The 15,561-nt window shown below is 40.2% G+C and overlaps 1 protein-coding gene across 2 annotated transcripts in view; it reads left to right on the top strand.

Moving 5' to 3' along the window:
- sh3gl3a (SH3-domain GRB2-like 3a) overlaps nucleotides 1-15,561 on the top strand; it is a 50,562-nt gene that overhangs the window by 13,071 nt on the left and 21,930 nt on the right. The window contains exons 2-7 of one of the 2 annotated variants that reach the window (XM_041986211.1): nucleotides 7,475-7,543; nucleotides 11,546-11,618; nucleotides 11,713-11,856; nucleotides 12,897-13,030; nucleotides 13,251-13,409; nucleotides 15,397-15,500. In XM_041986211.1, coding sequence (XP_041842145.1) covers nucleotides 7,475-7,543; nucleotides 11,546-11,618; nucleotides 11,713-11,856; nucleotides 12,897-13,030; nucleotides 13,251-13,409; nucleotides 15,397-15,500 — 683 coding nt within the window. The remainder of the gene's footprint in view (nucleotides 1-7,474; nucleotides 7,544-11,545; nucleotides 11,619-11,712; nucleotides 11,857-12,896; nucleotides 13,031-13,250; nucleotides 13,410-15,396; nucleotides 15,501-15,561) is intronic. The other variant, XM_041986292.1, reaches the window with a different exon arrangement.

The raw sequence follows: 15,561 nt of genomic DNA, 5'->3' as shown, positions 1-15,561 counted from the left end.
TAGCAGATGAGGGGCGAAGTGCAATTTTTTTGCACTTCCGCATAGGCTTCACTTTTTACCGGCTGAGGTTGCCGCTTGGTGCAGATTCAGTGTTGTATGTCAGAAATAATTATATGCTTGATGGTGAAACATCAAAACTTGATGAGGCACTGAACGCCAACTCCGTTGATAAAGTTTTTGATAACTTTTCATCACACATGCCTCTGGAGTTTTCAGACCGATTTTTAGGCCAGTATGATGAAAACTCTAGGAGGAGATGGTTAAAATGCAAGGCAAAGAAACATGAAAAAGTGACCCAAAAATGTCACTTTTTTCAAAATGGCCAACTTCCTGTTTAATTTGTCATATATGTCCAAAAGACATTTTTGTATGTCCTGCCTTGAGAACTTGAGTTTTTTGCTGTGGTATCATGAAAGGGTTTGGCCTGTTGTGAAGCACTTTCAACTGTGTGAGGTTCATTCCTGAGGAAAAGGACCCCAGCGTCTGAAAAAAGCATTTCCTCTTGAAAGTGGGCGGGGCTTGGTAAGTCAAGGCAAGGCAGTTTATTTGTACAGCACATTTCATGTACAAGACAATTCAAAGTGCTTTACATAAAACAAAAGCATTACAGATATTAAGAAATAATAAAAGGTAGCAACACATGGCAAGAGTCAGAATAAAATCATAAATTACATTAAAATGATTAAAGACAAGATAAATTAAGAATTTACCGTGTAATTTCATGCTTAGGCGCATAAGAAAAAAATGTTTTTAACCTGGATTTAAAAATGTCTACATTTGGTTTAATCTCCACTGGCAGTTTGTTCCACTTGTTTGCAGCATAACAGCTTCTCCATGTTTGGTATGGACTCTGGTATGGACTCTGGTCTGGACTCTGGTCTGGACTAGTTGACCAGAGTCTTTGGATCTAAGAGCTCTGCTAGGTTTATATTCTTTGAACATATCACAGATGTATTCTGGGCCTAAACCCTGCTGGAATTTGTAAACAGTCAGAAGGGTTTTAAAATCTATTCTGTGACTGACTGGAAACCAGTATAAACTGGAAACCAGTGTAAAGATTTCAAAACTGGTGTGATGTGTTCAGATCTCTTAGTCCTGGTTAAAACTCTAGCAGCAGCGTTCTGGATGAGTTGCAGATGTTTAATGCTCTTTTTAGGAAGTCCTGTTAAAAGACCATTACAGTAATCCAGTCTACTGGAGATGAATGCATGGATGAGTTTCTCTTGGTCTTTCTGGGAGACTAAACTTTTAATGCTGTTGATATTTCTGAGCTGGTAAAAAGCTTCTTAGTGAAGCTTTGATGTGGCTGCTGAAAGTCAGGTCTGAGTCTTTCAACACTCAAAGGTTACAGACTTGGTTGGTGATTTTAAGAGCCTGAGTCTCCAGGTGTTTACCAATGCTGACCCTCTTCTCTTTGCTACCAAACAGAATAATCTCGGTTTTGTCTTCATTTAATTGTAGAAAATTCTCCTTCATCCAGGTGTTAATTTGCTCCAGACACTGACACATTAAGTCTGTTGGGCTGCAGTCATCTGGTGACAGAGACACATAAGGTTGTGTATCATCTGCATAACTTTGACCCAAAGGGAGCATACAAGTTGAACAGAAGAGGTCCAAGGACTGACCCCTGGGGGACTCCACAAGTCATGGCCACTCGCTCAGATTCATAGCTGCCGATCGTAACTAAATAACTCCGGCCTTCTAAATATGACCTGAACCAGTTAAGAACCACTCCAGAAAGTCCAACCAAGTTTTCTAGTCTGTGCAACAGGATTCTGTGATCTAGTAATAGACCAGAAATTGTCACATGGAGCTGTTCAGGATAAGACCCTGACTAATCCCTTTAGGTTTCATAGAGATTGGATGCAAATTGAGGAATTTATATTGATTGATCATGGCGTCTTATCAAAGTTCGCCATAGCGCCAAGGTCTTGCCCTGCAGTGTAGAGCAACAGTTTTGCCCGGATATCATCACCTACTTGTTTTCTGCTGTCTGACCCAATTTGGACCTGGTTGTGTCCAAAATGTCAGAGAAGTGGGTCTTCGAGGGAAAAACATGACTTTCTGTTGCCAGGGGGCCTGGCCAATTCATAATCCAAATATTGATATAGATGTGTTCAGGATGGGACTGGCATCATACATGGCCATTTTGGTTCAGAAATCTTGTTTTATGTGGAAGTTATATCACTTTCATTTTTCATGGCAAGACATCAAACTTTGTGACCCTGTCCCCGCTATGCCCTACTCCTTTGAGAAAATTTTTGATAACTTTTAATCACACATTCCTTCTGAAAATCCTGAGCAATTTTAATGGCAGTACGATAAAAACTCTAGAAGTAGATAAATTTTATGCGATGTGAGTAAAATGCCAAAATGATGCCTTTGACCCAAAATGGCCAACTTCGTGTTGGTTTTAGGCCATACTTCCCAGAGGCTTTTTTGTTTGCCCGAGCAAGTAGAATATCTGTAACAAATTTCATAAAGATTGGTAAGAAGAATGGCAGGGACTTTAAAATAGGTGGTGCTCTCATTCAATTTTGCCCGAATCGTCCCGAGCACCCCAAAATATCAAAATTTCCAGATTCATTTGGATGGGGGTAGGCAAAATTTGGTGAGTTTTAGTGCATGTACACACCCCCAAAAATGCGCCCGAAGGGGACAAATAAAAAGAAAAAGAAAAAAAAAAAACCAGAGCAATTTCAATAAGCCCTTGAACGGCCGTCGGTTCTCAGGCCTAATTATAATAATACGGTTTAATAGACTTTGTGACTTTTGTGTTTGATTGCTACTCGAGGTTTGCCATCTCAGATACCTCATGATTCCGTTGAATTATAATTCAGAGTGCTTGGATTGGGTTATTAAACATTTATCAGGATTTTCAATGCATCTTTTCTCTCCATTCAGGTTATTTGTTGTCAGTCCATGTCTACTTCATGTTTTTAAATCTATTCAATATCTATAAATTCAAGTAACCAAACAAACTTATCTCCATAAATAAATCCAACATTTTTCCATATTATGTTTATATTTTTCCCTGGATTGTACAGGATTAATGTGTTAGCAGAAGTTCGGAGACTAGGAGTCCTCATTGGTAGCTTTCACCAGGGGATCAAATGAGCTCTAAATCCTGACTAAAATTTTTCAAACAGGTTCATAGTTGAGTTAAAACTATTATCTAAAGAATTTTAAACATAAGGGGAAGGTTGGATAAAGGTCTGGGTTATACTGTATTTGTTAAATTTGCTCAGGGGGAAACTTAAACAATACAATGTTTATCCGACTGACCGCTGCCTCTTCCTTCTTGTAATTTACCCTGAAAGTCGAACATGTGGAAAGTTCCACCCATCACATTTCCCCAGCAACACCCAGAAACCTAGTGAAACATGTACCTGTGCTCTGGTTGATGCAGAACAAAGGAGAAAACATTCGTTTTTCTAAATGTATTAATAAATACTACAAAAGCTTGAAGGAAATGTTGCTTTATGTAGAAGCTGTGGTAAAAAACGATGACTTCACTGTTCCTTGATTTGATTTATTCTGTTAATAAACCAGATCCAGATAGTCTCAGTATATAGGTCTAAATAAATGTTCAGAATTTTCCTATAACTGTATAAATACTGTAAACATTTCTTTCTCCTCCTCCCCTCTGCAGAGCAGCTCTTCTGGGAGACTCTGAAACAATGACTGAAACTTTCAGATGTAAACCAGCTGAATTCCTGTGTATGTGTATTCAGGCCAGTTCCTCACCTCTTTCAAGGATTCCTCTTTGTTTTGCTCCCTCTGCATCTTCTGCTGGAGAAATCATCATCATTTGTTAGTGTTAAACACAAAGCAGGCAGCGCTTCACCTTCGCTTATTTACTTTAGAACGACTTCTGCCTTCTTTAACCCACCTGCACACCACCAAGCAAACACCGAACGCCTCATAGCGTGTCCAGACAAATGTCCTGCAGAACCTACTGAGGCATACTGTGCGATACTGTGAGATCTGGTATCAATACGATAGTGAATAAAGGGCTGGTTTTGTTGATGCCGATACTTTTCAATAGGACTATCAAAATTAATGAGTTTATACAAAGAGACTAATCAATGGAAGTAATTCAGACATTTTTCTACATTGGTTAATTGACATTTTTCTATCCTTACATTAAAGTATTGACGTTTAGTTTTATCGATATTTGGATAAATTCACCCACCAGTACGAAACATTGATTTTCACTGTTAGTTTTCTAATCCATAAATAAAATCCATGTAACCCCGTAGAAATATGAAGACATTTCTGGTGAATTAGCTGATGTGGAGGTTCATTACCAAAACGACTGAATTGAAGCCTCTAAATTCTGTTGGAACATACTGAAAATAATTCACCACCATTTACTGATTAATTTTGGGCCATTTTATTGCTAAAAAACATTTTTTTTGCTGTCTCAAGTTGATGGAAGCTGTATATCCCTGAGTCTTCCTCTTCTCTTCATACCTGTGGGAAATCCCAGTGCTGGTTATCTCTCTCTTGCTTTCTTTTTTGGATTTGCACAGTTCTTTTGCAGTTTGGGATTTGAATGCAAACAAGTGCATGTGGTAGCTTTTTGTCATCTCGTTCTCAGTGCTGCTCCTGCTCTGTTACCCAGGGGGAACAATATTACATCATAAAAAACACACACCTTTTTGCAAATTCCAACTGAATCTATAATATTATATGAAACAATCATTTAACTTAAAGTATTATAGAAACATAAATTAAACAAAATAACATAAAATGCCCATACGTTCATGACACACCAAAAATACCTATTCTTTTCCTGAATTTCCTCTTAAATAATGCTCTCTAAGTGTCTTTTTAAAACTGTATATGTTGTTTTGCTGTATAATATATTTTGGTAGAGAATTCCTATAAATTACTGTGCGTTGAGTTGACATAGCTTTAGATTTTAACAATGTAAAACAGCCTCCAACAGCATGCCTTGTAGAATATTTATGTGTATTTTTACTGAAAGACAATTTTTTGTAGAAGAGAAATGGGATTTTTGTTGTTATAACAGTCCTAATAAAAACCATCAACATATACAGAAATCTGCTTTTCACTTCCAACCAAGAAAGACATTCATGCATTTTAATGACATTCGCTCTAAACCCACACGAAAGGGCTATCTGTTCTGTACCAGTTGCAATTTCCTTATATTACCCATGGAAGTATTGAACCAAACTATTGAACAATAATCTAAATGAGACAAAACCAAAGCTTGAGTTACTTGTTTGATTGATTGTTGTGTCAGATATTTTGCACATCTCGTGTTTTACTGATAAAGTGTTTCCCATCTTAGTTACTATTCCCTGTATATGTTTGTCCCACCATAATGTATTTTCAATAATAACTCCCAATAGTTTAACTTCTTCTACCTGCTTTATTAACATGTTATTTATACTAAGATCAAGCTTTGGCTTTGAACATAAAGTATAGTTTGTTCCAATTACTATACTGGTTGTTTTGGACACATTGGACACAGCAGGCATCACTACAGTTGGTTTCAGCAACATCAGTCAGTCATTCAACCTGCCCCCCGAATCACACCATTACACAGCACTTACATAATTATAGGTTGCACCATCCAACTGAAAACGAGTGTCCCTCCCTTTCTAAACTTCCTGGAAACAATTGAAATACAACATGTGACTAACTAACTTAAATACATAACAGAAAAGCAAGGCAATGCATATTTATATGTATAGCATATTTCATGTGCAAGACGATTTAAAGTGATCTACATAAAACATTAAAAGCTTTACAGCAGGGCGCAGGAAGCAATAACAAATGCATTAAAAACTGACTTTAAAAGAAATTTTTTAAAAAAGACCTAAAATAAAACAGATAAAAAGCACAAAATAAAGTTCCAGTGTGGGAAATTTAACAGTTGTTCTGATAAAAGGCAGCAAATAGAAAAGTTTTTAACCCTGATGTAAAACCGCTGAGTCAGCAGACCTGCAGTTTTCTGGGAGTTTGTTCATCATGTGAGGATTATAAAAGCTGAACGCTGCCGCTCCACGTTTAGTTCTGACTCGGAACAGAAAGTAGACCTGATCCTGATGACCTGAGGGATCTTTTTGCTTCATAACGAACCAGAAGATCCTGAATGGATTCTGGTCCTAAACCATTCAGGTCTTTGTAAACTAACAGCAGGATTTTGAAGTCAGTTCCAAGACTGCCAGACAGGAAGTCAGTGTAAAGATCTGAGGACTGGAGTTCTATGATCTACTTTCCTGGTCTTAGTGAGGACTGCAGTTCTAGGATCTTCTTTCCTGGTCTTAGTGAGGACTGGAGTTCTAGGATCTATTGTCCTGGTCTTAGTGAGGACTGGAGATCGAGGATCTACTTTCTTGGTCTTAGTGAGGACTGGAGTTCTAGGATCTACTTTCCTGGTCTTAGCGAGGACTGGAGTTCTAGGATCCTACTTTCCTTTTTCTAAATCCTGCTGAGTCATCAGTCCTTTAATCCTCTAGATGTTCTTTAAGTGATAACAGTCTGACTTCACAACTGTCTTAATATAACTGCTAAAATCCAGGTCTGAGTCCAGGACTACTCCCAGGTCTGAGTCCAGGACTACTCCCAGGTCTGAGTCCAGGACTACTCCCAGTTTTCTGGCTTGGTTGTTGGTTTTGAACTTTGCTGTTTGAAGCTGAGAACTGACTTTTAATCTTTCTTCCTTGGATCCAAAATCTATTATTTCAGTTTAGTCTTCATTTAACTGAAGGAAGTTCTGGCCCATCCAATCTTTAATCTGATCCATGCAGTTGATCAGAGTCTGGATCGGACTGTAGTCTCCTGGTCAGATGGTTATGTAGATTTGGGTGTCGTCAGCATAACTGAGGTAACATGTCTAGTTGTTTTTTAATAATGTGAGCGAGGGGCAGCATGTAGATGTTGAACAGCACTGGTCCCAGGATGGAGCCTTGGGGAACTCCACAGGTTATTTTGGTTCACATAGATTTATAGATACCTATAGGCACAAAGTAGTCCCTGCATTTTAAATAAGACTCAAACCAATTGATTGCAGTGCCAGCAAGTTCTACCCAGTTTTCCAGCCAGTCTAGTAAGACAATATAGTCGACTGTGTCAAATGCAGCACTGAGATCCAGCAGTACCAGGACTGAAATGTTCCCGCTATCTGTGCTCAGGCAGATGTCATTAAAGACCTGAACTAGAGCATCTCAGTGCTTTGGTGTGGCCAAAAACCTGACTGGTAGACATCGAAACAGTTATTTAGTGTCAGGAAGTTGTGTAGCTGCTGGAAGACAGCTTTTTCTAGAATCTGATTAAGAAAAGGGAGGTTTGCAAAAGTAACTTTCAAAGAAAACAAACTAATCAAACCCCCTTCACACCCATCCCTCTCTACTCTATCTCTTTTGGCTGTCATACCACACCCTCACAGTAAAATAATAAATTTTCCTGCTTTTTTATTTATTTATTTATTTCTATGCAGCTTCTCAGTGAAAAGATCAGTGGAGCAGAGGGAACGAAGCTGGATGAAGACTTCCTGGAGATGGAGAGGGTGAGTTCATCGCCCACTGCACAAAACCCCCCAGAATCCAGAGATATGCTTTGATATCCTCAGATATAACTCCAGCCATGGGACCACTTTGGTACTGATATAAGTTGTAGTTCAGATTCACTCCAGATATCAGATACTAGTCCAGGCCCATAATCGTTATCCTGACACTACTACCCACTAGAGATATCCTGACAGGATATTTCAAGATTCTACTCAAGTCAAATCTGTTGCTTTCTGATGCTAGTATACCAGTCATATCTGAGGTGAGGATACTGAACATATGGCCTGCAGCTGTATTTGATGTCCGAACATAGGCATTAGTCAACAGGATATTTCAAGATATTATTTATGTGTTTACATTTGCCATTTATGATTGCAAAGATAATGTACTGTTCTTACGAGAACATAAGATTCAAAGGCCCTCGTGTTTTTTAAGATAAGTATTTAAGACTTTATAACTAAAAAAAGACAGAAAAGCATTTAATTCCAAACATTGGCTAACAGCAAGCATACATTTTAGAAAAGAACACCATCGTATAAACCTCGCAAACATACAAAAGCAAAAGCAAATAGGTTTCTTCTTTTATGTGTCCAAATCGCTGATACTGCCTTGCTCTGCCAGACAGCTACTTTGAGAAGGAGGTGGCTGTTTGAAAACCCATAGAGCTGTACAAAGTGCAAGCACCTGGGGCCTCATGCATAAAACTGGCGTAGGCACAAAACTGATGTACGCTAAAACGTCAACTTTTGGGATTTATAAAAACCAAATTTAGCGGGAGAATGTTCCTACATCCACTCAAAATCTGGGAAAACAGGAAACGGCAACACAAACGGTCCAGAATAAATTCACACAAATGATGAGGTGGAGAGTCTGCTGCCAACATTTACCACTCACTAAAAGAAAATGTGAAAAGTAGCTTTGGTCATTTATTCTGAGAACCAGCAGAGTGGGACAGACTGGAGGTCTAGAAATGATACAACGCTTATGAAACAGACAAGAGGCAGATTTTATTTATTTATTTATTTATACACAATCTTTTTGTAATTGTTATCCCAATTTCCATCAAGACCATCTCCATTTCCTGTAGCTCCTTGTCCACCTGGTTAATAGTGGGGATGGTGTCCCTCTGCACCTGCAGGACTTTCTCTGAGAACACGGCTACTGTGGTGCTGGGTGGAGTCTCTGGCCTCACCCTCTCCAACCACAGCTGCAGCACCGCCCACCCAGCTGGAAAACCCAGGAACTAGAAAGAAATATTATTCAACACTAAATAAACTGCTACCAATCTCAGATGTATCTCTACTTATTTATTTCATACATAAAACGCAACGTTCTGCTACGTTTCATGTACATACTTGCTGTAAGTGAAGGAAGCCCGACACAGCCAAAACGCTCAATTATACAATGCTGGTAGTTACGGACAAGGTTCGAGAGATGCTTTTCAAAACTATCTGGTGTTGTGTTTACCTTGGACCTGTTCGCATTAATATGACAGACTCTGTCTTCTGGTTTCTAATGTTCAAGTCAATATTGCAACTCGTGCATGCAGACTCGTGTCAACGTGAGCGGCCTATGTGCCAAATGAATGCTAGGAACACATGACAGTCATGTACGTGGATGCGTCACTAACAGCAATCTATCCCAGCCCTAAGGCTACTGGCCTGGATTCTGTCGCCCATCCAACCTGAAGCACTGTGCAAATCAACTGTCTTTGGTGTTTACAGACATTTTTAACACCTCCCTGGAGACCTGCTCTGTGGCAGCCTGCTTCCAGGCCTTACCCATTAACCACGTCCCCAAAAAGACAAGGATCACAGGACTTAGTGACAACAGATTCTGGCCCTATTCAATATATTGACCTCAGATGTTTCCAGACATGACATCAGGCCATATTCAGAACATATATATGACAAAAAAATGACTTTGTTTTTGTTCTTATGAACATGATAAATTTCATCAGTAGGCTGGAGTTTAGATGGTTTCTATGATAAATAAGGATCCAGGCTTCTAAGTGAACTTTATTGATCACTAGTCAGTGTTTCTGGTAGATTCCTAAAGTTATCAGCCAGGCAAAATTTCCACACACATAATCTAAACTATACGTTCAACATGTAATCCTACATGTTTTCAGTGTTTTCCCATGCAAACGCCAGACATCAACAACCTTCTCTCATCGTTCTCAGGATAACTTTTTTTCTTGCTTTTCTTGGTTTAAAGATTTGTAGTTTTGTTTATATGATCTCTCTCTTGTCTTCAGGAATGATAATGTCCTGATTAAGCTGTAGGAAACTCTGCCATGCATGACTGTAAATCCAAAATACAGATTAAAAGAACATTAACTGGCTCTAGGTCAGCACACCCCAACTAGCAATGTAAAAAAAGATGTTATGTGATCATATTATTGAATAAAATAATGTTGTTTGTTGTTTGTGTCTTTTTACTTTTACTGCTGGAACAGGGATTTCTCATTTATACCAACATGAATTTTGACTTGCATTTGGTGGGTTGGAGGGGGTTAATTCAGAGCTGTGGCATCATCCATTAGTTACTAATGGAATGGAACTTTCCGGATACTAATGATTAGTACCAGGACAGCAGTCATGTTAAGAGCCTGTATCTCCTTCCCTTCCTTGTCTTCCTCCTGTCAGTTGAGAAAATGTGATTTATCAATCAATAATATGATCATATAACTTCTTTGGCATTCCGAGTCAGCATAATAAATATAGAATCTCCTCCCACCAGGGTTACTCATTCATTCATTCATTGTACGGTTAGATAAAGGACATAATGCTTCTTCAGATGTTCAGTTTTTATAGAACTCTAAGCAGATATCACTGCAGTTTTAGTTTATGTTAAACTCTAACTAACATGTACTTTTCCGCCACCTAATGTCAGTAGTTATGAGGTGCTCTTATCAGGAAATGCACAGCTCTTCTAAAAAAAATAAAAGTCAACACCAGGATTTAACTAAGTAAACCAGTAAGAACCTCCTATTGGATAATTACTGCATGATTGGCATCAAGCAGAGAAAACATCTAAGGAGATGAAGAAATGTGGTCAGAAGAACATCCAGGATGATGGTGATCGTGATCACTTCAACATTTGGTGGAACCAGATGGAAGAAAAACAGCAGTAGAACTCAGGACCATGTTTAATAGTGAAAGTTAGAACATTTCCACATGAACAATGTGAAGAAACTCAAGGGACTGAAGAGCTGTGGAGCCAGAAGGAAACCTCTAACCAGTGAGGCTAACCGGAGAAAAAGGCTTCAGTTTTCTAGGAAGCATAAAGACTGGACTCTGGAGCCATGGAAGAAGGTCATGTGGTCTGATGAGTCCAGATCTAGCCTGGTCCAGAGTGATGGAGCATCAGGTAAGAAGAGAGGAGGATGAGGTGATGCAGCCATCATGCCTACAGTACAAGCCTGTGGGGGCAGTCTATGATCTGGGGTTGCTGCAGTTGGTCAGGTCTGGGTTCAGGTCCAGGTCCAGCAACATTATGTGTCCAAAGAATGAGGTCAGTTGATACTGAATGAGCAGGTTATTCCATCTTCTCTTATGGAAAAGTGCCAGGATTCATGGGACTCGGCTTGTGAAAGAGTGCTTCAGGGAACAGGAGACATCGTTTTCACACATGGATCGGCCACCACAGAGTCCAGACCTGAACCCCATGGAGAATCTTAGGGATGTCCTGGAGAAGGCTTTCTGCAGTGGTCAGACTCTCCCATTGTTAGTACAAGATCCTGGAGAAAAATGAATGCAACTCTGGATGGAAATTGGGCTTGTGACATTACAGAAACTTATTGAGATGATGACACAGAGAAGCTGCTGCGATCAAAGCTGAAGGAGGTCCAGCATAATAACAGATTACTGTTCTTTTGGGGGAGTGGGCAGTGAATTTTAACCATGTCTTTAGATTAGATAACTGAGATATTACAGTTCACGTTTTTGACATGCAAAGACTGACATGGTTCTTCAACATTTTTGTTTTGCCTCCATCAGAAAATCGAGGTTACCAACAAGTCGGTGTTTGACCTCATGTCCAAAACAACAGAATACCTGCAGCCAAACCCAGGTGAAAACTCAGCCTCAGGGTACCTAATGAGAGAAACTTCTCTTTGGTTCTGTGCTGACTAATGATTTGATTTATTTGTTGTTTTCTTCTATAGCTTCTCGAGCCAAACTGAACATGCTGAACACAGTCTCTAAGATCCGTGGACAGGTGAAGTCCACCGGCTACCCTCAGTCTGAAGGCCTGCTGGGCGATTCCATGCTGCGCCACGGCCATGAACTGGGACAGGACTCTGCATTCGGTACCAAATTATAATATTCCATCAGTACTACTAAGAACATACTAAATATCAGGGATTTGCACGAAGGTGGTGAATGCAAGCCGTGTCATCGTATATTATCCATAGATTTTCTATTTGTAGAAAGTAGCTTTAATGAGTTCAAAATTCTTTTTTTAAACTCATTTGTTTACTTTACCTACTCTTACATATCTGAAATTACATATTTGAAAGCACAGACAGTTAGCTGCAAATAAAATTAGCATAAAAATGGAACATCTCTTAATTTAACCTCTTCTTGACAAGGCCTTTTTTCCCTCCTGTCTAAAATGACATACCCAAGTAAATGAAGTATATCTTCACATCTACAAGGGCTGTATGTATAATCCTGGTCTTTACAGAAAGCTAAGACGAGAGATTACTACAGAAGTGCCAGAATGAACATACGTGTTGCTGTGTCAAAGTAAATTCACCTGGAACACAGTAGAACATGTAAATGTTATTTCCTCCTAAAAGTAAACAACATTACTTCCAGTAAAAACCAGAGAATAACAGCCAAGTTCATCTAGAAATGAGTAAAGTAATATCTCATATCTGAACGTAAAAACTGAACCTGAGCAGTTTTCCAGGGGTTTTAATAGAGATGTGTTGATAGGAAGATCGAACCCTTCACTATAAACCTCATTCATCTCCATGGAAACCAGCAGGACCTTCACAGTTCATGTCAAACAAAGGCAGAGTCATAGGAGAACACTTTAGCAGAGTTTTTAGAGCTGGAATCAAACTTTTCACCACAAAACAGTGACAGTAAGACCTGGTTTCTGGTTCTGGCTGCTAGCTCCAGAGTTTCTGTCCCTCAACCCTGCTGCTGATCCCACAAATACATTTTTCGTACAGATGTGCCTCCACTTAAAAGGGAACTAAAGAGACTTTCAACAGTATCATATTTATTACCAGGAAGCTTTGTTACAACATAGAAATAATCCCCAAACCCTCATTTACTGACTTTTTCTGAGAAGTTTGGTAAGAGATAATGAAAACTGTGGATTGTCTCTATCCTTTAGGTTGTGCTCTGGTGGATATGGGTGAGGCTATGAGGCAGATGGCAGAAGTAAAGGACTGTCTGGACATAAATGTCAAACAAAACTTTATTGACCCTCTGCAGAATCTGCATGACAAGGACCTTAAAGAGATCACGGTAACAGTTCTCTGTATCTCAGCAAACACAGCATGAAATATGACATCCAGGGCAGGCATATGAAGGGAGTACAGAGTTTACTGAAACACTCCAAAGCTTAGCTAGTGAATTAATATCATATAAAATGATTTCAGTATATATGAAATATACATTTCACACTTTGCTAACCCAGCATGTTCTAAGAATAAGCCCAATAAATTGCATCTTTGTCTGTTTGTAGTTCCACTTGAAGAAGCTGGAGGGACGCAGATTAGACTTTGACTACAAGAAAAAGCGTCAGGGAAAAATCTCAGATGAAGAGATTCGACAGGCTGTGGAGAAGTTTCAAGAAAGCAAAGATCTGGCCACGAGGAGCATGTTCTACTTTCTGGAGAATGATGTAAAAAACGTAGCTTTAGTTGTTAAATGTGGAGTTTTCATTAAAAAACATTTTGACATTAACCAACTTTACAGGTACTGAGTTAACTTAGTTAACTTTCATTCAAGATATGCAGCGAATGTGAATGACGTGAAGGCTGAGTTAAGTCACACAAAACTACAAAAATAAGAACTCTACCAACAATCTGACACCAGAACAGCTCCTGATAGGAGATGTGCATACACCAGTGGACAGAATAAATTTATTTTTAACAGAGAAAAACCTCCATCAGAACCAGGAAGGAAAACCTCCATCAGAACCAGAACCAGGAAGGACAGCCAATTTCCTGGACCAGTTGGAGTTGGAGAGGACAGGGAAGAAGGGTGAACCAGCAGCAGAACTCGAATCCAGGGATTCCTGCTGATGTTTCTACATGAAGAGTAAAGACAGCAGAGAGGAGCCCAGTGCACCATGGGACGTCCCCGGCAGAGAGGAGCCCAGTGCACCATGGGACGTCCCCCGGCAGAGAGGAGCCCAGTGCACCATGGGACGTCCCCCGGCAAAGTGCACCATGGGACGTCCCCCAGCAGAGAGGAGCCCAGTGCACCATGGGACGTCCATTGGCAGAGAGGAAACCAGTGCATTATGGGACGTCCCCCGGCAGAGAGGAGCCCAGTGCACCATGGGACGTCCCCCGGCAGAGAGGAGCCCAGTGCACCATGGGACGTCCCCCGGCAGAGAGGAGCCCAGTGCATCATGGGACGTCCCCAGCAGAGAGGAGCCCAGTGCACCATGGGACGTCCCCAGCAGAGAGGACACCAGTGCATCATGGGACGTCCCCCGGCAGAGAGGAGCCCAGTGCACCATGGGACGTCCCCCGGCAGAGAGGAGCCCAGTGCACCTTGGGACGTGCCCCGGCAGAAAGGAGCCCAGTGCATCATGGGACGTCCCCCAGCAGAGAGGAGCCCAGTGCACCATGGGACGTCCCCAAGCAGCCTCGGCCTCTAGCAGCAGGACTTAAGGATGGATCAGGGTCACCAAGCTAGACCTGCTATAAGATTTATCAGGAAGGAAAGTTTGAAGATGATCTGAAGGTGGAGAGGAGGCCTGATACCTGAAGCTGAACTGGAAGCTGTTTTCACAGAGAGGGGTCCAGTAACTAAAGGTTCTGCTTCCTATTCAAGTTGGATCAGTACAGAAGAAAACGTTTGGATGTAATGATGGCTGTTTAATATCCTCTTAAGACCTAAAGAACTACTTTATGTTTTTTTAAATAATTATAAAACCAAAACACTGACTTTGAGCAGGCAGTAGTTTTTAAGAAGAAAACCAGGTTATGATACAGGGAGCAGATCTGTTGTGTCTGGATCCTCGTTGGAGGACGCTGAAACTAAGGAACTATCGAGCAACACAAGCAGGAACACTGTCTCACATAAATAGGCATTTTCAAAGCAGATAAAATCCTATTTCTACATAACCTCTGTGTTGTACACATCGTTAATAAACAACAAGTTAGAGGAATAGATTAAACATCTAGTTTTAGAAAATAAGAGAAACAAGCATGAAACGAAGGAAATGAATCTGCTGCACCATCTGTATAAAAGTGATGATTGTTCTTCATCTTCTCCCTGCCGCAGTCACGGCTCTGTCTGCACCGCAGTGAATGAAGCCCTGTTAATGCTCCGCTCGGTTTTCCTGGTTTTGGAAAGGTGGAAATTTAATCTGATAAAATTTCTGTTTTTTTTTTTATGTATTTTTTTTAAACTCATCGTTTCATTTTCTTTGCTTTTTTATTTTCACAAACACACATCTCGATAAAACACCAAATTACTGGCATTTCTTGTCCCCGCATGAAGGGATTTTAAGGGTTAACATTAGACAGAGGTTAGCCATCCCGTTGTCTAGTTAAGTTTAGAAATAAAGGTTGGGGAATATAATGTGTCTCTGTGTATTCCCAAGACAATTTAAAAATAATAATAAAAAAGTTTGTATGATGTGTGACCAACAGGTGGAGCAGGTGAGCCAGCTGTCTGCACTGATTGACGCGGTCTCAGAGTACCACAAGAGGTCGTGTGAAATTTTGGAGGCGCTCAGCCAAAGCCTGCGGAAGAGGTGAGGAAGCTGCTTTTTCATATGTTTGGTCCACCTGTTTCTGTCTTTTTTTTCTTTTAGT

This window comes from Melanotaenia boesemani, chromosome 1 (genome assembly GCF_017639745.1).
Source record: "Melanotaenia boesemani isolate fMelBoe1 chromosome 1, fMelBoe1.pri, whole genome shotgun sequence".
NCBI lineage: Eukaryota > Metazoa > Chordata > Actinopteri > Atheriniformes > Melanotaeniidae > Melanotaenia > Melanotaenia boesemani.
The sequence above is the reverse complement of the archived record's forward strand: the minus strand, read 5'-3'. Positions and strand labels throughout refer to the sequence as shown.